Source organism: Balaenoptera ricei, chromosome 2 (assembly GCF_028023285.1).
Source record: "Balaenoptera ricei isolate mBalRic1 chromosome 2, mBalRic1.hap2, whole genome shotgun sequence".
NCBI classification, from domain to species: domain Eukaryota; kingdom Metazoa; phylum Chordata; class Mammalia; order Artiodactyla; family Balaenopteridae; genus Balaenoptera; species Balaenoptera ricei.
Window position 1 is genome coordinate 103,580,807 of NC_082640.1, and position 25,750 is coordinate 103,606,556.

The 25,750-nt window shown below is 39.6% G+C and overlaps 1 protein-coding gene across 3 annotated transcripts in view; it reads left to right on the plus strand.

The window, feature by feature from the left end:
- The window catches only part of EXD1 (exonuclease 3'-5' domain containing 1), a 38,461-nt gene that overhangs the window by 10,123 nt on the left and 2,588 nt on the right, over nt 1-25,750 (plus strand). For all 3 annotated transcript variants that reach the window (XM_059913585.1, XM_059913586.1, XM_059913587.1), the window contains 6 exons: nt 2,061-2,119; nt 5,934-6,020; nt 19,284-19,388; nt 19,471-19,551; nt 21,496-21,639; nt 22,697-22,888. In XM_059913585.1, coding sequence (XP_059769568.1) covers nt 2,061-2,119; nt 5,934-6,020; nt 19,284-19,388; nt 19,471-19,551; nt 21,496-21,639; nt 22,697-22,888 — 668 coding nt within the window. The remainder of the gene's footprint in view (nt 1-2,060; nt 2,120-5,933; nt 6,021-19,283; nt 19,389-19,470; nt 19,552-21,495; nt 21,640-22,696; nt 22,889-25,750) is intronic.

Sequence of the window (25,750 nt, forward strand, 5' to 3'; positions counted from 1 at the left end):
GCTTACCCTTCCCCTTCCCCATGTCCTCAAGTCCATTCTCTACGTCTGCGTCTTTATTCCTGTATGATCCATTTTTAATTTTTGTATATGATGTGATATGGACAAGGTTTTTTTTTTCCATATGGACATCCAATTATTCCAGCACCGTTTATTGAAAAGTCTGTATTTTCTCCCTTCAGTTACCTTTGCACCTTTGTCAAAAATCAGTTTTCCGTATGTATATAGGTTTATTTATTTATGGACACTCTATTCTATTACACTGATCTAATTTTTCTATCTTTACACCAATACTAGACTGTTTTGTTTATTGTTGATTTATGATAGATCTTGAAAACAGGTAGTATTAGTTCTCCAACTTTGTTCTTTTTCAGAGTTGTTTCAGCTGTTCTTTGTTCTTTGCATTTCCCTATGAATTTTAGAATCAGCTTGTTAATTTCTACCAAAAAAGAAAAAACTCTGCTGGAATCCTTTTTGGGATTACAGTGAACTGATAGATCAGTTTGGGGAATATTGACATCTTAACAGTATTGAGTATTCCATTCCATTAACCCAGTATACCTCTACATTTATTTAGATCTTTAATTTCTCAGCAGTGTTTTGTAGTTCTCGTTATATGTCTTACACATCTTTTGCCATATTTATCCCTAAGTATTTCTATTTTTATACTACTATAGAAGGTATTTTTTAAAACTTCTATTTTCCATTGGAGAGTTTTGAGCAGAAGAGTAACGTGATCTGACTTCTGTTTTTACAAAATCACTCTGGATGCTGTGTAGATACTGAGAGGAGGGCCTGTGTAAGAGCATGAATACCAGTTAGGAGGCTACTGAAATAATTCTGTCTAGTGGGTGCGGTGGTTTGGACCCTCGTTGTGACAGTATGGTTGGTAGGAAGTGGTGGAATTCTGCATGTATACTGAGGTGGAGCCAACACAGTGTACTGACAGATTAGATGTGGTTGTGAGAGAAAAAGAGGAAACAAGGATGACTTCAGGGGTTTGGGCTTGAGCAGCCTGAAGTATGGGAAGGATTCTGGGTGGGAAAGGTTTTGGGGAGATGGTTAGGAGTTTAGTTTTGGTCAACCTAAGTTTGAGAGTAAGCTGAGAGATGAAGAGAAAGATCTGAGGTGGAGATATAAATTCAAGATCTAGCCTATAAATGATATTTAAAGCCTTGAGAGTAAGTATGGATAGAAAAAAGGAAGCGGTTTATGGACTATGTCCTGAGCCACTACAGAGTTTTAAAGTTTGGGAGATGAAGAAGAATTATATGTTATACTATACCTCTAATCTTTTAAATTACATAATTAGAAAAATAATTAATTTTCAGGATCCAGAGAATTCCAAACGTGTAGACATTGGTCCATCTCCAGGACTAATTTATTTTAAACTATTATTTTTTATTATGAATGTGCTTTTAGAAAACGCATGTCTTAAATACTGTATGATATCACTTATATGTGGAATCTAAAAAATACAACAAACTAGTGACTATAACAGAAAAGAAGCGGAGTCACAGATACAGAGAACAGACTAGTGGTTCCTAGTGTTGGGGGAGATATAGGGGTGGGGCAGTGGGAGTTACAAACTATTGGATATAAGATAGGCTACAAGGATTTATTGTACAACACCGGGGAATATAGCCAATATTTTCTAACAACTGTAAATGGAGTGTAACCTTTAAAAATCATATAAAATTTTTTTTTAAAGTACATGTCTTAAAAAAAAAAATACATGTCTTGAAGTATTCAAGACATAAACTTATATGATGAAGGAAACATTACTGGATTATCAAAGGAAATGAGTAAATATTTTATTTTATAAGATATCATCAGTGGGGCTTTTGTTTATTCTCAGCTGACAAATAGGATGCTAATAGTGTTCACTATGGGATGGGCTGACGCAGGTGATAATGAAATAGTTCTCAGTATTCTAGGCTTAGTCTCAGTAGTTCTAGACATTTGAGTTGCAATAGAGTAGGACTTGAGGATTATGGCAAAAATTAGTGGGAGGGCTATTCTATTGCCAAGGAAGACATATATATAATAACATTCTCCTGTAGAGGAAGAGGAGGTGACATACACAGTCGTTGATCAGTTCCAGCAGAAGTTTGGTGCTGCAGTAAGTATTGCCCTCAATCATTCTCCGTATTATCTGCAAATGGGTATCATGTCTATGTCTCATAAATTTCTCTCTTATTATAAGATCATTAATGTTTTTCCTAATGAGTTAACAAAACATCTGAAAGCCGGCTATTTGCCAGGCATTGTTCTGAGGTCTGGGTTAAAATAATAATCAAGACAAAGTTCTAGCCCTGAAGGAGCTTATTTTAATGCAAGAAAATAAACACATAATTGTATATCAACTGGTGATAAGTGCTATGAAGAAAAAGTGTAGTATGGTGAATAGAATGACAGGGAGTTCCTATTTTATTTAGGGTAGACAGAGAAAACCTCTGTGAAGAGGTGACATTGGAACAGAGATCTAAAAGAAGTAAGGGAGCTAACCATGTGGATATCTAGTAAAAAACTTAAAGAAGGCATAATTACAAGTGCAGAGACCCTGAGGCTGAAGCACACTTGACTTGTGTGGAGGAACAGCAGGGAGGTCATTGTGGCAAGACCACAGTGAAAAAGAGTGTTAGGGAATGGAAGGGGGCAGGAGGCAGGTGAGGTAGACATGAGGATTTTGAGTTTGACTTGAGTAAGATGGAGAGCCATCGGCAGTTTTAGAGGAGAGGCAGAAATTTTTTTACTTATATTTTTAAAAGACCAGTCTAGATGCTCTATTTAGGTAATTTCTCTATAATCTTTTATTAATTTGAGATATGGCAGTAACTAATTATTCAGCCTAGGGTATGGTTCACAGTTAGACTTTAGGGAAATCGTTAAGTTTTTTGTTTAGAAGCAAGCTTATGCTCGTGTATGCACAGGTGTATTTTTTTTTAATTAATTAATTAATTATTTTATTTTTTTTTAAAGGATATTTATTTTACTTTTTTTTCTTTAAAGGAATTCCTTTTATTTTTATTTTTTATTTATTTATTTAGTTAGTTAGTTTTGGCTGTGTTGGGTCTTCGTTTCTGTGCGAGGGCTTTCTCTAGTTGCGGCAAGCGGGGGCCACTCATCATCGCGGTGCGCGGGCCTGTCACTGTCGCGGCCTCTCCCGTTACAGAGCACAGGCTCCAGATGCGCAGGCTCAGTAATTGTGGCTCACGGGCCTAGTTGCTCCGCGGCATGTGGGATCTTCCCAGACCAGGGCTCGAACCCTTGTCCCCTGCATTGGCAGGCAGATGCTCAACCACTGCGCCACCGGGGAAGCCCTATTTTATTTTTGACTGTGTTCGGTCTTCGTTTCTGTGCGAGGGCTTTCTCCAGTTGCAGCAAGCGGGGTCCACTCTTCATCGCGGTGCGCGGGCCTGTCACTGTCGCGGCCTCTCCCGTTGCGGAGCACAGGCTCCAGATGCGCAGGCTCAGTAATTGTGGCTCACGGGCCCAGCCGCTCTGCGGCATGTGGGAACCTCCCAGACCAGGGCTCAAACCCGTCTCACCTGCACTGGCAGGCAGACTCTCAACCACTGTGCCACCAGGGAAACCCCTGCACAGGTGTATTTTTTAAGAGAGGGTTAGCTTTCAGCAGATTCTTTGTTTTTTAAACAGTGTTATTGAGATATAATTCACATGCCATAACATTTACCAATTTAAAATGTACAGTTCACTGGATTTTAGCATATTCACAGAATTGTACATCCATCACCACAATGAATTTTAGAACATTTTTAATACCCCAGAAGGAAACCCCATATTCCTTACCCAACACCTCTAATCCCTTCTGAGTACCCCCAGCCCCTGGCAACCGCTAATCTATTTTCTGCCTCTATGAATGTGCCTGTTTAGGACATTTCATATAAATGGGATCATACGATGTGTGGTCATTTGTGATTGGCTTGGCTTCTTTTGCGTAGCATAATATTTTCAAGGTTTATCTATGTTATAGCGTGTATCAGTATTTCACTTATTTTTGTTGCCAAATAATATTCCTTTGTATGGATATACCACATTTCATTTATCCTTTCACCATTTGATGGACATTTGGATTGTTTCTACTTTTTGGCTATTATGAATAGTGCTGCTGTGAACATACATATACAAGTTCTTGTGTGGACACGTTTGCATTTCTCTTGGATAGATACTTACAAGTGGAATTGCTGGCTCATGTAATAACTCTGTGTTTAACTTTTTGAGGATTGGCCGTACTGTTTTGCAAAGCTGCTGCACCACTTTACTTTCCCACCAGCAGGGCGTGAGGGTTCCAATTTCTCCACATTCTTACTGACACTATTATCTGTCATTTTAATTATAGCCATCCTAGTGGTGTGATCTACACCACTATAGATCTCATAGATCTATAGTATCTCATTGTGGTTTTGATTTGCATTTCCCTGAAGGCTAATAGTGTTAAGCGTATTTTCATGTGTTTATTGGCTATTTTTTTCTTTTTTTTAAAAGAGATGCTTCCCATTTAGTTTTTTTTTTTTAACTTATTTATTTTTGGCTGTGTTGGGTCTTCGTTTCTGTGCGAGGGCTTTCTCCAGTTGTGGCAAGCGGGGGCCACTCTTCATCGCGGTGCGCGGGCCTCTCACTATCGCGGCCTCTCTTGTTGTGGAGCACAGGCTCCAGACGCGCAGGCTCAGTAGTTGTGGCTCACGGGCCTAGTTGCTCCACGGCATGTGGGATCTTCCCAGACCAGGGCTCGAACCCGTGTCCCCTGCATTAGCAGGCAGATGCTCAACCACTGCGCCACCAGGGAAGCCCTTTCTTTTTTTTTTTAATTTTTGTTGGAGTATAGTTGATTTACAATGTTGTGTTAGTTTCAGGTGTACAGCAAAGTGAATCAGTTATACCTATACATGTATCTACTCTTTTTTAGATTCTTTTCCCATATAGGCTTATTGGCTATTTGTATATCTTCTTTAGAGAAATATCTATTCATTTGCCATTTTAATTGAGTTACAAGAATTCTTTGTATATCAACAGATGCTTTAAAGGGTCCATGGCAACAACAACAAATAATAGGATAAGAACTTTTGCTCTGGAAATTTAAAGAGTTAGTTGGAAATTCTTATCAGTAGGGAAATACAGCTTTTGTTCCTAGTTTTGCAGCCTTCTTGTTGATTGAGAATGGAACTGAAGTTGAGTCCCCTTTTTTTTATCATTGATGAAAGATACTCAGAATATAGAACACTTTATGCTCTGTAAAGGAAGATATTGTGCTAGTGTAAGTTACTTTGCCTTTCTATTCTTGAGTAATTTATCCACCTGTAAAATGGGGAGAATCTTGTGCCACGCAGATATTTTCATGGATTATGCAGTAAAGATTTTAGAATTGTATAATGTTTTGAAATATAAGAATATAGATAATAAGAGGACCAGCATGTGTTTCCAGGATACCCCTATTTCAGTTTTGAATAATTTAATGAATCCAAGACTTTAAAGGACCTGTTGAGTCTATGTTTTTCTCATTCTGAACAGTACATACTATGAGACTCAGCCACTGTGTGAGTTCCCTTTAGGTATAGTAAATTGCTGTTCTTTGCATGAGGAATCTTGCCGTAAAGACTAGAAACCTTTCACTGTAACATCAGTGGTAACAAAAGGTATCTGAGTTTTCAACTCTTATTAGCATTTGCAATATGAATGATTTATTTTCCAGTTGTGGAATAACTTTGTGAACACTGAAAAGAGGATCAGAAGCATTCAGTGTGATTTGTGTGTGTGTGTGTATGTGTGTGAAGTAGACGTGTTTTGGATTTTGTAAGTTTAAAAAAATATGATCCACTTTGTTTATTTCTAGCCATTTTACTTGTGCCATTCATGATGTTATAATTGCAACATTTATCTTCTGGAGATTTTTATTTTCTTCCTTTTCTTACCAGATGCTGCACATCAAGAAGCAAAGTGTCCTGAGTGTGGCAGCAGAAGGAGCTAATGTGTGTCGTCATGGGAAACTATGTTGGCTTCAGGTAAAAGATTTCTTAAAACTTTTTATTTTGAAATAATTGTAGATTCACTGGTAAATTTATTTTAATTGTCTTTTTTATGTCACCCCAGTGTCACTGTCCTATAGCTTGTTTGGAATGTCTTTCAATTTTCTTGTACTCAGTTTATTATTTTCAAAGGAGAGAGCTTTAGGGACTTCCCTGGTGGTCCAGTGGTTAAGACTCCTTGCTTCTGGGGCTTCCCCAGTGGAGCAGTGGTTAAGAATCTGCCTGCCAACGCAGGGGACATGGGTTAGAGCCCTGGTCAGGGAAGATCCCACATGCTGCGGAGCAACTAAGCCCATGTGCCACAACTACTAAGCCTGTGCTCTAGAGCGCAAGCCACAACTAGTGAGCCCACATGCTACATCTACTGAAGCCCATGCGCCTAGAGCCCATGCTCCGCAAGAGAAGCCACCGCAATGAGAAGCCGGCGCTTGTCGCAACTAGAGAAAGCCTACGCGTAGCAACGAAGACCCAACACAGCCAAAAATAAATTAAAAAAAAAAAAAGATTCCGTGCTTCTACTGCACAGGTTTGATCCCTGGTCGAGGAACTAAGATCCTGCATTCTGTGTGGTGCAGCCAAAAAAAAAAAGGAAAGAGCTTTATAATCATCATTGCTGTCTCTGCTGTCTCAGAGGCTCTACCTGAGGTCTTCTTTCCCAGCTCTGTTCTCTTGCCTTAGACATATGGAGAATTTCTTTTTTTTTTTTAAGATTTATTATTTATTTATTTATTGTATTTATTTTTCACTGTGTTGGGTCTTAGCTGTGGCACCCGGGACCTTCGTTGAGGCATGCAGGATCTTTCATTGCAATGCACGGGCTCCAGGCTGCGTGGGCTCTGTAGTTTGCAGCATGCGGGTTCTCTAGTTGAGGTGCGTGAGCTCAGTAACTGGTGCACGGGCTTAGTTGCCCCGCAGCATGTGGGATCTTAGTTCCCTGACCAGGGATTGAACCTGCGTCCCCTGCATTGTAAGGCAGCTTCTTTACCACTGTACCACCAGGGAAGTCCCGAAATACGGAGGATTTCTTATCTTTCCTCTGGTTGGTGGATTTCCACAGTAGATTTCTGCCACATCATTCTCATTTTCCTGGATCAAGGAGATGTAGGTGAGGATATACATTATATCCAAAGAACTTTGTAGTGAGCCTTGAATAGCTAGAGGATGGGTAACCACCTTTGGATCAAACTCAGCATCATCAGTATTTAAGGGGGAGTGGGCCAAGAAAGCCAGCTGAGTTCCCAATCAACGTCCTCCATCCTTTGACTGAAGACCTACATCAGCCTACTGAGAGAATATTTTTATTAGGATTGGCAGTCTGCCTTCTTGAACTCTTTCCTCTGGAATGTTTACTTTCTCAAAGGGAAAGGAATGGAGGTATCAAGCCCAGTTTTGCTCAGGAATTAAATTGCCTCCCTCTTGTTCCATGCACTTTCTAGGTAAACCTTAGCTTTTAGATGACTAGGTTAGAGTTAGCAGCACAAATGAAAATTATTTAAAACAAGCCTCCACAAACAACAAAAGCAAAAATAAACAATTTGGACACCATCAAATTAAAAAGCTCGAGACTGGTTCAAGATGGCGGAGTAGAAGGACATGCTCTCACTCCCTCTTTCGAGAACACCGGAATCACAACTAACTGCTGAACAGTCATTGACAGGAAGACACTGGAACTCACCAAAAAAGATACCCCACATGCAAAGACAAAGGAGAAGCTGCAGTGAGACGATAGGAGGGGCGCTATCACAATAAAATCAAATCCCATAACTGCTGGGTGGGTGACTCACAAACTGGAGAACACTTATACCACAGAAGTCCACCCACTGGAGTGAAGGTTCTGAGCCACACGTCAGGCTTCCCAACCTGAGGGTCTGGCAATGGGAGGAGGAATTCCTAGAGAATCAGAGTTTGAAGGCTAGCGGGATTTGGTTGCAGGACTTTGGCAGGACTGGGGGAAACAGAGACTCCACTCTTGGAGGGCACACACAAAGTACTGTGCACATTGGGACCCAGGGGAAGGAGCAGGGACCCCAGAGGAGACTGAACCAGACCTACCTGCTAGTGTCGGAGGGTCTCCTGCAGAGGCAGGGGGTGGCTGTGGCTCACCAAGGGGCAAGGACACTGGCAGCAGAAGTTCTGGGAAGTACTCCTTGGCGTGAGCCCTCCCAGAGTCTGCCATCAACCCCACCAAAGAGCCGGGTAGGGTCCAGAGTTGGGTCACCTCAGGCCAAACAACCAACAGGGAGGGAACCCAGCCCCACCCATCAGCAGACAAGCAGATTAAAGTTTTACTGACCTCTGCCCAACAGAGCAACAGCCAGCTCTACCCACCACCAGTCCCTCCCATCAGGAAACTTGCACAAGCCTCTTAGATAGCCTCATCCACCAGAGGGCAGACAGCAGAAGCAAGAACTACAATCCTGCCGCCTGTGGAACAAAAACCACATTCACAGAAAGATAGACAAGATGAAAAGGCAGAGGGCTATGTACCAGATGAAGGAACAAGATAAAACCCCAGAAAAACAACTAAATGAAGTGGAGATAGGCAACCTTCCGGAAAAAGAATTCAGAATAATGATAGTGAAGATGATCCAGGACCTCGGAAAAAGAATGGAGGCAGGGCTTCCCTGGTGGTGCAGTGGTTGAGAATCTGCCTGCCAACGCAGGGGACACGAGTTCGAGCCCTGGTCTGGGAAGATCCCACATGCCGCGGAGCAACTAGGCCTGTGAGCCACAATTACTGAGCCTGCGTGTCTGGAGCCTGTGCTCCGCAACAGGAGAGGCCGCGATAGTGAGAGGCCCACGCACCGCGATGAAGAGTGGCCCCCACTTGCCACAACTAGAGAAAGCCCTTGCACAGAAACGAAGACCCAACACAGCCATAAATATAAATAAATAAATAAATAAATAAATAAATAATAAAATTAAAAAAAAAAAAGAATGGAGGCAAAGATTGAGAAGATGCAAGAAATGTTTAACAAATATCTAGAAGAATTAAAGAACAAACAGAGATGAACAATACAGTAACTGAAGTGAAAACTACACTAGAAGGAATCAATAGCAGAATAACTGAGGCAGAAGAATGGATAAGTGACCTGGAAGACAGAATGGTGGAATACACTGCTGCAGAACAGAATAAAGAAAAAAGAATGGAAAGAAATGAAGACAGCCTAAGAGACCTCTGGGACAACATTAAACGCAACAACATTCGCATTATAGGGGTCCCAGAAGGAGAAGAGAGAGAGAAAGGACCCGAGAAAATATTTGAAGAGATTATAGTCGAAAACTTCCCTAACATGGGAAAGGAAATAGCCACCCAAGTCCAGGAAGTGCAGCGAGTCCCTTACAGGATAAACCCAACAAGAAACACGCTGAGACACATAGTAATCAAATTGACAAAAATTAAAGACGAAGAAAAATTATTGAAAGCAAGGGAAAAACGACAAATAACATACAAGGGAACTCCCATAAGGTTAATAGCTGATTTCTCAGCAGAAACTCTACAAGCCAGAAGGGAGTGGCATGATATACTTAAAGTGATGAAAGGGAAGAACCTACAACCAAGATTACTCTACCCAGCAAGGATCTCATTCAGATTCGATGGAGAAATCAAAAGCTTTACAGACAAACAAAAGCTAAGAGAATTCACCACCACCAAACCAGCTCTACAACAAATGCTAAAGAAACTTCTGTAAGTGGGAAACACAAGAGAAGAAAAGGACCTACAAAAACAAACCCAAAACAATTAAGAAAATGGTAATAATAATTACCTTAAACATGAATGGATTAAATGCTCCAACCAAAAGACACAGGCTTGCTGAATGGATACAAAAAGAAGACCCATATATATGCTGTCTACAAGAGACCCACTTCAGACCTAGGGAAGCATACAGACTGAAAGTGAGGGGATGGAAAAAGCTATTCCATGCAAATGGAAATCAAAAGAAAGCTAGAGTAGCAATACTCATATCAGATAAAATAGACTTTAAAATAAAGAATGTTACAAGAGACAAGGAAGGACACTACATAATGATCAATGGATCAATCCAAGAAGAAGATATAACAATAATAAATATATATGCACCCAACATAGGAGTACCTCAATACATAAGGCAACTGCTAACAGCTCTAAAAGAGGAAATCGACAGTAACACAATAATAGTGGGGGACTTTAACACCTCACTTACACCGATGGACAGATCATCCAAACAGAAAATTAATAAGGAAACACAAGCTTTAAATGACACAATAGACCAGATAGATTTAATTGATATTTATAGGACATTCCATCCAAAAACAGCAGGTTACACTTTCTTCTCAAGTGCGCACGGAACATTCTCCAGGATAGATCACATCTTGGATCACAAATCAAGCCTCAGTAAATTTAAGAAAATTGAAATCATATCAAGCATCTTTTCTGACCACAACGCTATGAGATTAGAAATCAATTACAGGGAAAAAAACGTAAAAAACACGAACACATGGAGGCTAAACAATACATTACTAAATAACCCAGAGATCACTGAAGAAATCAAAGAGGAAATCAAAAAATACCTAGAGACAAATGACAATGAAAACACAACTATCCAAAACCTATGGGATGCACCAAAAGCAGTTCTAAGAGGGAAGTTTATAGCTATACAAGTCTACCTGAAGAAACAAGATAAATCTCAAATAAACAATCTAACGTTACACCTAAAGGAACTAGAGAAAGAAGAACAAACAAAACCCAAAGTTAGCAGAAGGAAAGAAATCATAAAGATCAGAGCAGAAATAAATGAAATAGAAACAAAGAAAACAACAGCAAAGATCAATAAAACTAAAAGTTGGTTCTTTGAGAAGATAAACAAAATTGATAAAGCATTAGCCAGACTCATCAAGAAAAAGAGGGAGAGGACTCAAATCAATAAAATCAGAAACGAAAAAGGAGAAGTTACAACAGACACAGCAGAAATACAAAGCATCCTAAGAGACTACTCCAAGCAACTCTATGCCAATAAAATGGACAACCTGGAAGAAATGGACAAATTCTTAGAAAGGTATAACCTTCCAAGACTGAACCAGGAAGAAATAGAAAATATGAACAGACCAATCACAAGTAATGAAATTGAAACTGTGATTAAAAATCTTCCAACAAACAAAAGTCCAGGACCAGATGGCTTCACAGGTGAATTCTATCAAACATTTAGAGAAGAGCTAACACCCCTCCTTCTCAAACTCTTCCAAAAAATTGCAGAGGAAGGAAAACTCCCAAACTCATTCTATGAGGCCACCATCACCATGATACCAAAACCAGACAAAGATACTACAAAAAAAATTACAGACCAATATCACTGATGAATATAGATGCAAAAATCCTCAACAAAATACCAGCAAACGGAATCCAACAACACATTAAAAGGATCATACACCATGATCAAGTGGGATTTATCCCAGAGATGCAAGGATTCTTCAATATACGCAAATCAATCAATGTCATACACCATATTAACAAATTGAAGAATAAAAACCATATGATCATCTCAATAGATGCAGAAAAAGCTTTTGACAAAATTCAACACCCATTTATGATAAAAACTCTCCAGAAAGTGGGCATAGAGGGAACCCTCTTGCACTGTTGGTGGGAATGTAAATTGATACAGCCACTATGGTGAACAGTATGGAGGTTCCTTAAAGAACTAAAAATAGAATTACCATATGACCCAGCCATCCCACTACTGGGCATATACCCAGAGGAAACCATAATTCAGAAAGACACATGCACCCCAATGTTCACTGCAGCACTATTTACAATAGCCAGGTCATGGAAGCAACCTAAATGCCCATCGACAGATGAATGGATAAAGAAGATGTGGCACATATATACAATGGAATATTACTCAGCCATAAAAAGGAACGAAATTGGGTCATTTGTAGAGACATGGATGCATCTAGAGACTGTCATACAGAGTGAAGTAAGTCAGAAAGAGAAAAACAAAGATCGTACATTAATGCATATATGTGGAACCTAGAAAATGGTACAGATGAACCAGTTTGCAGAGCAGAAATTGAGACACAGATGTAGAGAAAAAACATATGGACACCAAGGGGGGAAAGCAGTGGGGGGTGGTGGTGGTGTGATGAATTGGGAGATTGGGATTGACATGTATACACTGATGTGTATAAAATGGATGACTAATAAGAAAAAATAAATAAAAAATAAACATTAAAACAAAACAAAAATTTAAAAGCTCTGCACATTAAAAGAAAGGATCAACAAAATGAAAAGGTAATCTATGGAATGGGAGAAAATATTTGCAAACCATATAGCTAATAAGGGGTTAATATCCAAAATATACAAGGAACTCATAACAACTCAATAGCAAAAAACAAATAATCTAATTTAAAAATGGGCAGGGGGGCTTCCCTGGTGGCACAGTGGTTAAGAATCCGCCTGGCAATGCAGGGGACATGGGTTCAAGCCCTGGCCCGGGAAGATCCCACATGCCACAGAGCACCTAAGCCCATGCGCCACAACTGCTGAGCCTGCGCTCTAGAGCTCACGTGCCACAACTGCTGAGCCCTTGTGCCACAACTACTGAAGCCCACGCACCTAGAGCCCATGCTCCACAACAAGAGAAGCCACTGCAATGAGAAGCCTGCACACTGCAACGAAGAGTAGCCCCCGCTCGCCACAACCAGTGAAAGCCCATGCACAACAACGAAGACCCAATGTAGCCAAAAATAATAAATTAATTAAATTAAAAAAAAAAATGGGCAGGGACTTCCTTCGTGGTCCAGTGGTTGAGAATTTGCGCTTCCACTGCAGGGAGCACGGGTTCATTCCCTGGTCAGGGAATTAAGATCCCGCATGCTGTGCGGTGTGGCCAGTAAATAAATAAATCAATAAATAAAAATTAAAACAGGCAAAGGGGGGCTTCCCTGGTGGCGCAGTGGGTGAGAATCTGCCTGCCAATGCAGGGGACACAGGTTCGAGCCCTGGTCTGGGAAGATCCCACATGCCACGGAGCAGCTGGGCCCGTGAGCCACAATTACTGAGCCTGCGCGTCTGGAGCCTGGGCTCCGCAACAAGAAAGGCCACGATAGTGAAAGGCCCGCGCACCGTGATGAAGAGTGGCCCCCGCTCACTGCAACTAGAGAAAGCCCTCGCACAGAAACGAAGACCCAACACAGCCAAAAAAAAAACCAAACAAACAAACAAAAAAAAAACAGGCAAAGGATTGGGATAGACAATTTTCCAAAGAAGATATACAAAATGCCAACAGGTACATGAAAAGGTGCTCAACATCACTAATCATTAGGGAAATACAAATCAAAACTACAATGAGAGGGATTTCCCTGGTGGTCCAGTGATTAAGAATTCGCTTTCCAACGGAAGAGACGCGGGTTCAATCCCTGGTTGGGGAACGAAGATCCCACTTGCCACAGGGCAACTAAGCCCGCGTGCCGCAACTACTGAGCCCGCGAGCTCTGGAGCCCGCGCACCACAACTAGAGAGAAGCCTGCGCGCTACAACGAAAGATCATGCATGCTGCGACGAAGATCCCGTGTGCTACAATGAAGATCCTGTGTGCTGCAACTAAGACCCACAGCAGCCAAAAATAAATAAATAAAATGAATAAAATATTTTAAAATATAGCTATCATTATTTAAAAAAAAACTACAATGAGATATCACCGCACACAGGACAGCTGTTATCAAAATGACAAGAGATAAGTGCTGATGAATACATGGGGAAAAGGGAACCTTTGTGCACTGTTGGTGGGAGTGTAAATTGGTGGAGCCACTATGGAAACAGTATGGAGGCTTTTCAAAAAAATTAAAAATAAAACTACCATATGGTCCAGCAATCCCAATTCTGGGTATATATCCAAAGGAAATGAAAACAGGATCTGAAAGAGATAACTGTATTCCCATGTTCATATTGCAGCATTATTTACAATAACCAATACATGGAAACAACCAAGTGTCCATAGATGGATGAATAGATAAAGAAAATGTGATATATATGTACAATGGAATATTATTCTGCCATAAAAAAGAAGGAAATCCTGCCATTTGTGATGACATGGATGAACCTGGAGGGATTCAGCTAAGTAAAATAAGTTAGAGAAAGACAAATACCGTACGCTCTCACTTATATGCAGAATCTAAAAAAACCAAACTCATAGAAACAGAGAGTAGAGTAGTGGTGCCAGGAGTGGGGGAATGGGGGAAATGGATGAAGGTAGTCGAAAGGTACAACTTCCAGTTATAAGATAAATAGGTTATGGGAATGTAATGCACAGCACGGTAATTATAGTTAATAATACTGTATTGTATACTTAAAAGCTGCTAAGAGAGTAGATCTTAAAAGTTCTCACCACACACAGATAACCATGTGAGGTAACAGATATGTTAACTACCCTCATCATAGTAATCCTTTTGCGGTATATACTTACATCAAATTATCATGTTATATACCTTAAACTTACACAATGTTATATGCTAATTTTATCTCAATAAAGCTGGGGAGGGAGGAAGAAACCAAACCAAAACCTCTCTCTACCAAAACAAAAGGGTGGACTTCCTGGTAATGCAGGCCTGGGCACCTCTAGGTTATTTCCTAATTTGTCCCCTTTTGTTGTCTAGATACCAGAGGGGACATCCAGTTGGTTACAAATATCGTCTTTTGTGACTGGGAGCAAATCAGTGGGCACGTTTTCTCCCACCAGGTCCTTGGACTTGTATGTTTAATTTTTTAAATCAAAGTATCACATGCCCTATGTATTAAAAGCAAAAAAAAAAATGCTAAAAGGCTTATGAGGACAGAAAAACCCTCACTCCATTTCTCTCTTCAGAGGTGGTGCTTTTTTTTTTTTTTAAGAATCCAGTAACAAGGTTGTTAAAGTACATGTGTACAGCACTTTACAGTTGAAAAAGTACTTTGACAAACATTATTTCATTTACATTTTTCATTTCATTCTCCTTATAGGAGACCTATGATGCAAATGTTAGTCCATGTGATGCTGTTCCATAAGACCTTAAGCTGTCTTTACTTTTTTCGTTGTTTTTTCTTTTTGCTGCTCTGAGTGGGTGAGTTACACTGCCTTGTCTTTGAGTTGACTGATCCTTTCTTCTGCTTTATCTAGTCTGCTATTGAACCCATCTAGTGTATTTTTCAGTTCAATTATTATATTCTTTAGGTCTGTGACTTCTATTTGGTACTTTCTTACATTTTCCATCTCTTTGTTGAAGTGCTCAGTGTGTTCATCCATTCTTCTCCCCAGTTTGGTGAACATCTTTATGACCATTGTTTGAACTCTTTATCAGGTAAATTATTTATCTCCATTTCATTAAGTTTTTTTTCCTGAGGTTGACTCTCTGTGTTGGTTTCTATATAGTAGATGAAACAACCACTCCTCCCAGTGTTTAAGGAGTGGCCTTATGTAGGAGATGAACCTTGTCATTCAACCCTGCCTCAGCTCCTGGTTGTCTTTCAAACCTCTTTGCCTTGTCCAAGCAGCCTATTATATTTTTAATAGCTCCCAGTAGTTGAGGATGTCCCAAGACCTGTCAGTGTCCTAAAGGGGAGGATCTCAGCACATAGACTCAGGGTGACTGGAAGTGAGACCTTCAGGCATCAGTTTTTTAAGTATGCAAGTATGTACATTCCTGTGGGACCACAAGCATAAACCTTGCTGGCCACCAGAGCCAGGCAATCTGGAGGTGTCCCCTGAGCAGCAGTTGCAGAAATCAGGGCTCCAGATGAGTGTCAAAGCTCTTTTCTGGGTGATATAGGTGAGCTGGAGCAAGGGAGAGCGTCAAGATGGAGTCCACAGCTTATGTTCCTTGAGAGCAGCTCCATAGGCCACTAATGTGTACCAATCCTGAAGCCTGCCCCTCAGGCTGAAGCTCCAGGATGAGCGAAGAGCCCTCCTTCACAGAAAGACTGGAGAGTGTGCCCCAGTCCACTGTCTGTGCAGTGCCCTAGGGGTGGTAGCCTGCCAAGAACTGTCCCTCCGATTGCCACAGTCCCACGAGACCCAGGAATACAAGCCACCCTGGCCACCAGAGCCATGCCATCAAGGGGTGTCCTCTGGTAGCAGCCTCAAAAACCAGGGAACCAGACACAAAAAAGTACAGAGGCAACTACTTTTAACATGTTGAAATGTGTCTATTTTCGTTTTTTGATAATATGCTTATTGCTCTCTCTTTATTCATCAGTTTTACAAATTATTAACTTTTATTATGCTAAACAAAGATTTTGCTCACTTATAGCACCCACACCTCCCTAGAGCCTCCCAATTTAGTTATATCCCAATTTTAAAAGATTTTATTTTTATACAATTTTTAAAGGTTACTTTCCACTTACCGTTATCACAAAATTGTTGGCTGTATTCCCCATGTTGTACAATACATCCTTGAGCCTATATTACACCCAATAGTTTGTACCTCCCACTGCCTCACCCCTATATTCTATATTCCCCCCACCACTGGTAACCACTAGTTTGTTCTCTATATCTGTGAGTCGGCTTCTTTTTCGTTTTATTCACTCATTTGTTGTATTTTTTAGATTCCACATATAAGTGATATCCTACAGTATTTCTCTTTCTCTGTCTGACTTATTTCACTTAGCATAATGTCCTCCAAGTCCATCCATGTTGCTGCAAATGGCAAAACTTCATTCTTTTTTATGGATGAGTAGTATTCCATTGTATATATACACCACATCTTCTTTATCCCTTCATCTGCTGATGAACACTTAGGTTGTTTCCATGTCTTGGCTATTGTAAATAATGCCGCTATGAACATTGGGGTGCATGTATGTTTTCAAATTAGTGTTTTTGGGTTTTTTTGGGGGGAAGTTATATCCCAATTTTTGGTTAAGACAGGAGTCAGGCTATATGTGATTATGGCTATGTAACCATTGCTCCTTGTTGGGCCAGTAAGATTGTTTCTTTTCTTGCCCAACTTTTTGTTTTTCATAGAATTGATAATTGCCTCATCTTACTAGCTTTGTTTTCCTTTCATTTGTGACGAAGCCTTCCCACATTTTTCCCTCAATGTAGTTTTTCACATGCTTACATCTATCCTGATAATCTGTGCTGCATCTTTGTCCTGAAGCCATCTTCCTTGGAGCCCTCTATCCTCCTGTTCCAATACAGGCTGGTGGTATCAAGCTGGAAGCTACAAGGGAAAAGCTCTGGAGGCTCACAATTGTGTGCAGACTCATTTTTCAGTCCATTACCAAACCTCTGCCCTCTTCTATATCTTATATTCCCAACCCTAGAGCCTCTCTTGTTGGATTTATCCAGAGAATATATCTTCTGTCCTCCGTGGGAGTGGGAAGGGATAACTTGGAGGCTTACTTCTTCACATACAGACCTCCAGCCTATCCCTCTATTTCCAGCTCCTCACTTTCCTCAGTATCTAGCACCTTTAATTCCTAAACCTTTATTTTCATTTTGTGTTTCTTTCTTTGTTCTGTTTTTTCTAATCTGCTTTCTTTTAGTATTTCCCACTGCTTTTCTTTTTTTTTTGGCTGCATTGGGTCTTCATTGCTGCACACGGGCTTTCTCTAGTTGCGGCGAGCTGGGGCTACTCTCTTCATTGCGGTGCGCAAGCTTCTCATTTGCGGCGGCTTCTCTTGTTGCAGAGCACAGGCTCTAGGTACGTGGGCTTCAGTAGTTGTGGTGCATGGGCACAGTAGTTGTGGCTCACGGGCTCTAGAGCACAGGCTCAGTAGTTCTGGCACACGGGGTTAGTTGCTCTGTGGCATGTGGGATCTTCCTGGACCAGGGATTGAACCCGTGTCCCCCACACTGGCAGGTGGATTCTTAACCACTGCACCACCAGGGAAGTCCCTCCCACTGCTTTTCTTTAACTTTAAATTATTTAAATGTTTAACCTTCATCTGTGGTCAGATATTTTCAGGTATATTATGTCTTAAGGTAGCAAATATTTTTTAAGAGTCTTAAAGGTTTTTTTGTCCTTTGGCCTACTTCTCAGGGCTGTTTCTGGGAATCTATCCTAAATAGTTCAAAACATGAAGAAAAATTTCCATGAGAACCTATTCATTTTGGCATCATTTACAGTGGTGAAAAATCAGAAGCCACTTAGTTAACAGTAGCAGACATTACAGTACATTTGATAGATCTTATGTGACTGTCAAAATCGATGACAAATGCAGCATAGAAAAATGTTTGAAAGTTTATGAAAAGAAGAAGTGGGATATAGATTTGAATGCATATTATTAGAGTGTTATACATCTTTTATATGAAAAAACGGAAGGGGGTGTTGTGTGGCATGACGCAGTGATTCACTGAAGAGATGGATGACAGCCGTCCACGTGCCTGGCTCTGTTCCAGTGGTTGCTTCAGCTACGAGTGGTGAATCTGACATAACCTCTTCTCTCACAGAGTTTACAGTCTAGCGGAGAATTATTTTCCAAACTTCTACAATGTGTCTATTCAATTTTTACAGTTAAAGAGGTAGATTGGGATTGACTATTTCAGGTGTCAAATTTTGGCAAACAACGTGAAAGATCTGAGAATGGGTGCCTGGTAGGCCTGGTAATTGTAGCTGTATCAATAGTTAGCTCCTGAAATGACAAAGCTGGCATCTGACTGTCCTGTGGCTGGCTGTCTAGACCTACTTGGATCTGTTCTTGCCTTCATTCTTTGATTCAGTAGATTATCCAGCTGTACGGCCTCCGTGACTTTTATGATCAGAAACAACCTAGAATACTTATAATTGTATAAAATTGATCAAAATGACAGTATTTCACATCCTACCATTTGTGCCAGTGTATTTGTTGCCTGTTTTAAACTGCTAGAGGACAGGGATCTTCCCTTATGAGTAATTTTATGTAACACCCAAGACAATCATGCGTATTATGGAACTCAGAGAAATAGCGTTTTGTGTTATCGAGAGTGAAATATTGTTCATTTCCCTTAAACCTATAATCCCTGGATTTTAGAATGCCACAGGTGAGACATAAAACATTAAAGAAAAAAAAAAAGCTAAAGGTTAAGCTACTAGCTTGTCCTTTTCTTTCCTTTTGAAAATCACAGTGATAGTGTTTTTGTGTTTTGGTTTTTTTTACTTCAGGTAAATTTAAACCTGTTTTCCCTAAGAATCAGTGAGTGCCTATTGTTTACTTTAAAGATGAGGCTGTTACATATTTTTCACATGCCTTTCTTGATCCTCAGACCCCCTTCCCTAGTTCTTTCTTATGTGTGTCTGGATGGTCTGTTGTAGGTGGCCACAAATAGCCGAGTTTACTTATTTGACATTTTCCTTCTGGGAAGTCGTGCTTTCAGCAATGGACTTCGGATGGTATTAGAAGACAAGAGAATTTTGAAGGTGAGTGTGTAAGTTGATTCGTCTGCTGATAAGAATAACAGCCAGGTTCTAATAACTCTGTCTCTGTCTTCTGATTCCTTAGGTTATCCATGATTGTCGTTGGCTTTCTGATTGTCTCTTTCATCAGTATGGAATTTTGCTGAATAATGTCTTTGACACCCAGGTACGTGCATGCAGGGAAACACTGGAATCAATGCAGTGTATATAGCTCCTGTAGAAAATAGGCCTTGTCTGATGAATGATTGAAAGTCTTCTTGTGTGTGCCTCATTCCTGCCCACTTCTCATGTAAGATGTTTGTACAATATGTGAGAACATTTGGTGCACTGAAGAAGTACTGGAGAAAAGTTACTTATAATTATTTAGGGTTTTTTCCCTTCACTTTGCTCCAGAAATTTTCAAATAAGAAGCAAGCTCCATACTCTGTAGCATTCAGAAACTCAAACAATTTTGGGGTCATTTGGAAATCTGACATGGATTCTTACTGTGAGGTGGACAGTCATGTCTATCTATGCCTTTACCACATATGTATCAGTTAAGGCTAATGGCTAATTGGCATCTAGCTCAGGGATGCAGGTTGCCCTAGATGTTCCCCCAAAGCCTATTCTGGCCCCAGATAGCCTGAAGATAAGAGGTTTTTCTCTGATCTAAAGGACCTAGAGAAATGAGAAATTCCTAGATTATACTAGATCTGGGTTTCTGGTTTGGCTGTGAGAGCCATAAACCCACTAGTTTTCATTATGTATTCTTTAAGTTCTTCTAGTCTTCTAGGTTAATGCCATGAAAGGGAGATCTTGAATATATAAACCTAGAGCCTTTGGAGAGGGGTTAAAATAATGAGTTAGCCAATTATTTTTTAACAGAAATTCCTAAAAGTTCAACTTTATGTTATTGTATGTGGTTTTAGTTTGCTCTTTATGTATCTGCTTATAATGAACTTTGTGCCACTTCTCTTGTTTACATGTTCCTTTGGGTCTTCTTTCAAGAGCATTCACTATATAGAGATTGCTTCTATGCTTACTCCAAAATGTAAGAAAATTGCTCATTGTTCCCTTGAGGCCATCAGGCTTCTTGATTAGACCTCGTATGTATTGTCTAATGAAGACATTGGCATATCTTTCCATATTTTTCTTTTCAGATTTTCATAGTACAAGAAGCAGGAATTCAGAATCATTTCAATTTGTCTTCCTTTAACACAGTGTATTAGTTTCCTATTGCTGTTGTAACTAATCACCACAAATTTTGTGGCTTAAAACATAAATTTACTCTCTTACAGTTCTGGAGGTCAGACGTCTGAAATCATTTTCACTGGGTGAAAGTCAAGGTGTCAGCAGGGCTGGTTTCTTCTTCTGGAGGCTCTGAGAGGACAGTCTGTTTCCTTGCCTTTTCATCTTTCACCTGTGTTCTTTGGCTTGTGGCTCCTTCCATCTTCAGAGTGCACCAGTCTCTGCTTTCATCATCACATCACCTTCTCTTCTGACTGTAGTAAAATCTCCCTCTGCCTCATCTTATAAGAATACTTGTGATTACATTTAGAGCCCATCTGAATAATTCAAGTTAATCTCCCTATCTCAATATCCTTAACTAATCACAGCAGCAAAGTCCATTTTGCCATTTAAGATAACATTCACAGGTCCAGGAATTAGCATGTGGATATATTTGGGGGCCGTTATTTAGCCTACCACACACAGACAAATAATGATTTCAGTTCTTAATTTTATTAGCTTTCCTTACCAAAACTTTACCAGAGTTGCTAATAAGTAGAAGTAATTCTTTAATTTTATCTTCCTTTCCCCATTCCTTGAAGGCACCAAAGAGCAATAAATAACCATAAGGCAGGCAAATAAAAGAAGTGGAAAAGAAAATAGACAGGGACACATTAAAGTTGGGTGATCCTTTTTCTTTTTCTTTTTTTTTTTTTTCGAATTTTTCAGAATAAGATAACCTAACAACTTTAAATTTTCTAATGGCATTGTCTATCATGTGGGTCCTTGGGAAAAATGGTATTTAAAGATGTTTCTCTAAATGTATTTCTGCTATTTCTGTCATGAGATAACTCTCTGTATATATCCTACAGACTGGTCTGTTTGTCTTTTTTTAATGCCACAGGTAGCAGATGTCCTTCAATTTTCCATGGAAACAGGCGGTTTTCTTCCAAACTGCATTAGTACTTTACAGGAGAGTTTAATCAAACACCTTAAAATAGCCCCTAAACATCTCTCCTTTCTGGAAGAGAGACAAAAACGGATTCGGGTGAGTATTAACCTATGCCCCATATAACATTAATATTTTCAAGTGTCTTGTGAGTGGGATTATCAGCATATTATATAGAGAAATGACAGCTGCTGTGTAAGCGTATGAACATTGCCAAAATCTTAGTTGTTCCAAATGGGAACAGTTTGTTTGTGGTCTCAAGTGGAAAAAAGCCAGCATCCAGATTTGTTGGTTATCAATTAAAAAGTACTCTGAAATAAATTTTCAAGCTGGACAAGTGGGGATTTTATTGGGAATTTGGATTAAGGCAGTGGAACAAAAATCATGCCAGTTATTTCTCCCAAAGTAAGATAGATTTTCTTCAGCTTCTAATAGACTTGCATGCAAACTTAGGTCATGACTGTATTGGCTGCAATTTTGGCCATATAATCTAATCAGTCCTGCTGCCTCCAGTTTTTTTTTTAAACATCAAGTCATGTTTTTTTAATGATTTTTTTTCCTCCATATTTTAAATTTATTTATTTATTTATTTATGTTTGGTTGTGTTGTGTCTTCGTTTCTGTGAGGGCTTTCTCTAGTTGTGGCAAGCGGGGGCCACTCTTCATCACGGTGCGTGGGCCTCTCACTATCGTGGCCTCTCTTGTTGCGGAGCACAGGCTCCAGACGTGCAGGCTCAGTAGTTGTGGCTCACAGGCCTAGTTGCTCCGCGGCATGTGGGATTTTCCCAGACCAGGGCTCGAACCCGTGTCCCCTGCATTAGCAGGCAGACTCTCAACCACTGCACCACCAGGGAAGCCCCTGCCTCCAGTTTTGAATGAGAAGCCCTAATCTCTCTCTCTTTCTCTCTTCTTCCCTCCCTCCCTCCCTCCCCACATCTTTCCCCCATCACATACACACACTCACTGTATACACACAATAAGTGTGTGTATGTACATGTGTGTATATTCTCAGAAGGCTAGCCATAGTGTGAAAGTAGAAGGTAATAATTGAAGAAAATGACAGTAATGGTGATTTAAGTTAAGCAGCACTTAGATAAACCATTATTTTCTTTAAAGATTTGCTTACTATTCAGAGAAAATTGTTTTGGTGTCTCTAGGAAAACCCAGAACTATGGTTCACACGACCTCTTTCACCCTCTTTGCTAAAAATTTTGGCCCTGGAAGCTACCTACCTGCTCCCCCTTCGCTTGGTACTCCTAGATGAAATGATGTCTGATCTAACTACCCTGGTGGACGGGTACCTAAACACCTACCGAGAAGGGTCTGCAGACTGGCTGGGAGGCATGGAGGTAGGTGCCACTCTCTGTGGCTGTGTTTTCAGGACCTCTGCGTCCTCGTGGGGGCCACAGTGATACCCACTCTTCACAGCTGCACCAAATTTCTTTCAACAGACTTGATGATAAATATTCTTGAAGCGACTATAGCTTGGGCTTAATTCAGCTCCTTAAGCACTTTTTTACAATATATATATATTTTTTATGATCACTGACATTTATTTCGTATGATGCAACTGGTGATGTGCATTTCAATAAAACTAAAAGTTGATGTGCTAGAAGTCCTAACTCTTTTCTTAAATATTGTACCAATTTTCTCACAATACTGTTATGTTTCCAGTAAATGTATCTTTCAAAGAAAGGATAAATTTCATTAGTTATTTTTATGAAGCCAGCACAATATAAGAAAACTTACATTGTTGGCAAACTATTGCATTAGGCCAAATCTGGCCCATGGCCTATTTCTGTAAAGCTCACAAGCTAAGAATGATTTTTACAGTCTTAAAGGATTGTTAAAATATGCAAAAGCCATGTTTGTGGCTTACAAAGCCTAAAATATTTACTATTTGACTCCTTACATTAAAAGTTCATAGGCTACTGCTGTAAACAATTCTCATTTAGGAATACTGATGCAAAATCCTAAATAAAATAATAGCATTTTTGGTACAAACTCCACTTAGATGTGTTATACTTTTCTATTAATGTGTCTCTGGATTCTAGTTACAAGCATGGTTTAATATTATATTAATACTTATTAATATTTAATATTATATTAAATTCTGTATTTTATTAGGGCCAAGAAAGTCTTATGATTATCTCATAAATGCTGAAAAAGTTATTTTGTAACTTTTTAATATTTTGCTCTCACTGTTTAACAAGAAAAGAGCAATGTAAAAATCCTTTCATAGTTTGTTTGATTGGAGAATTTTAATGTTTTTCATTTATCACTGTAAAGCCAAGGACAATTTTTTAACTTTTTAATATTTTGCTCTCACTGTTTATTGCTGAAAAAAATTTGATAATATTCTATATACATTATTGATTAAAGTTGGAATAGGTACTTTAACATGATAAAACATATATCTCAGGCAAGAAGACTACCTAATATTTGATTGGGAACATCAATATCAAGAAATATACAGAAATGGTGACTATCACCACTACTTTAGTAGTTTCTGAAGCTATTAGCCAGTGAGGTTAGAAAAAAAAGATGAACTATAAAAATTGAACAGGAGGAATAGGAATGATGACTTGCCTGTGATATACCTGAATACTGAAGAGAATCAATTAAAAAAGACTGCCACAAACAAAAAGGCAGTTTAGTAAAATGGGTACAAATATAACATAAAACTTAATAGCTTTCCTATATCCCTATACACAACTACAGAATATAATGGGGGAAAAAATTCATTTATAATTGTAACAAAAAATAGATTATCCAGAAATAAACCTAACAAGAAATGTGAAATATAGAGATGAAAAAAATGTTAAAGTATTACTGAACGGCGTAAAAGAGGACTTAAATGAATGGGGACACTAAGTATTTTTGGCAATCAGTTATTCCTAAATTAACTTTTTTAAAAAAATTAATTAATTTATTTATTATTTTTTTTTTTGGTTGCATTGGGTCTTTGTTGCTGTGCGCGAGCTTTCTCTAGTTGCAGTGAGCAGGAGCTACGCTTCGTTGCGGTGCGTGGGCTTCTCATTGCGGTGGCTTCTCTTGTTGTGGAGCACAGGCTCTAGGTGCGCGGGCTTCAGTAGTTGTGGCTCGTGGGCTCTAGAGCGCAAGCTCAGTAGTTGTGGCGCACGGGCTTAATTGCTCTGCGGCATGTGGGAATCTTCCCGGGTCAGGGCTCGAACCCGTGTCCCCTGCATTGGCAGGCGGGTTCTTAATCACTGCGCCACCAGGGAAGCCCCCTAAATTAACTTTTAAATTTAACTTTCTTCTAAGAAAAATGCTAAAGCCATAATTACTTTGGCAAACTGTGATTATAGTGTTTATAGAGATAAATAAGCATAAATAAGAATAGTCCTGTCAGATATTAAAACATATTATATGTCTGCACTAAATATGAGTGGTACATGTATAGGCAGATCGATGGAATAGAGAACCCAGAAATAGATCTCATATATATCAGTAATGGTTGGGATAAAGGTAAGATTTCCAATCAATGAGAAAAAGATAACTATTGAGTAAATGGCCTCAGGCAATTGACTAACCATTGTGGGGGAGGAGAATCAGAGTTGGATTGTTATCTCTTTCCGATACACCAAAATAAATCCCATGGATCAAGTATTTATGTAAGAACTAGAATTATAAAAGTATTGGAAAAAAAGTATTGGGACTTCCCTGGTGGTCCAGTGGCTAAGACTCCGCACTCCCAAAGCAGGGGGCCTGGGTTCCATCCCTGGTCAGGGAACTAGATCCCACATGCGGCAATGAAGATCCCATGTGCTGCAACTAAGACCCAGCGCAGCTAAATACGTAAGTAAATAAATAAATATTTTTTTAAAGTATTAAAAGAAAATTATGTCACGGTAGGGAATGTGTCCCCTCCCCCGACTTTACTGAGGAATAGTTGACAAAATTAATTGTGTATATTTAAAGTGTACATCGTGATGATTTGATAGACATTGTGGAATGATTATCAAGATCAAGATAACTAACATCCATCACCTCATAGCTAACTTTTTTTATGTAGTGAGAATGCTTAAGATCTACTCTCAGAAACTTTCAGGTATACAATACTGAACTATTAACTACAGTAACCATGCTGTGCATTAGATCCTCAGAACTTATTCTTCTTATAACTGAAAGTTTGTACCCTCTGACCTACATGTCCCCATTTTCCTCTCCCTCAGCCCCTGGGAACCACC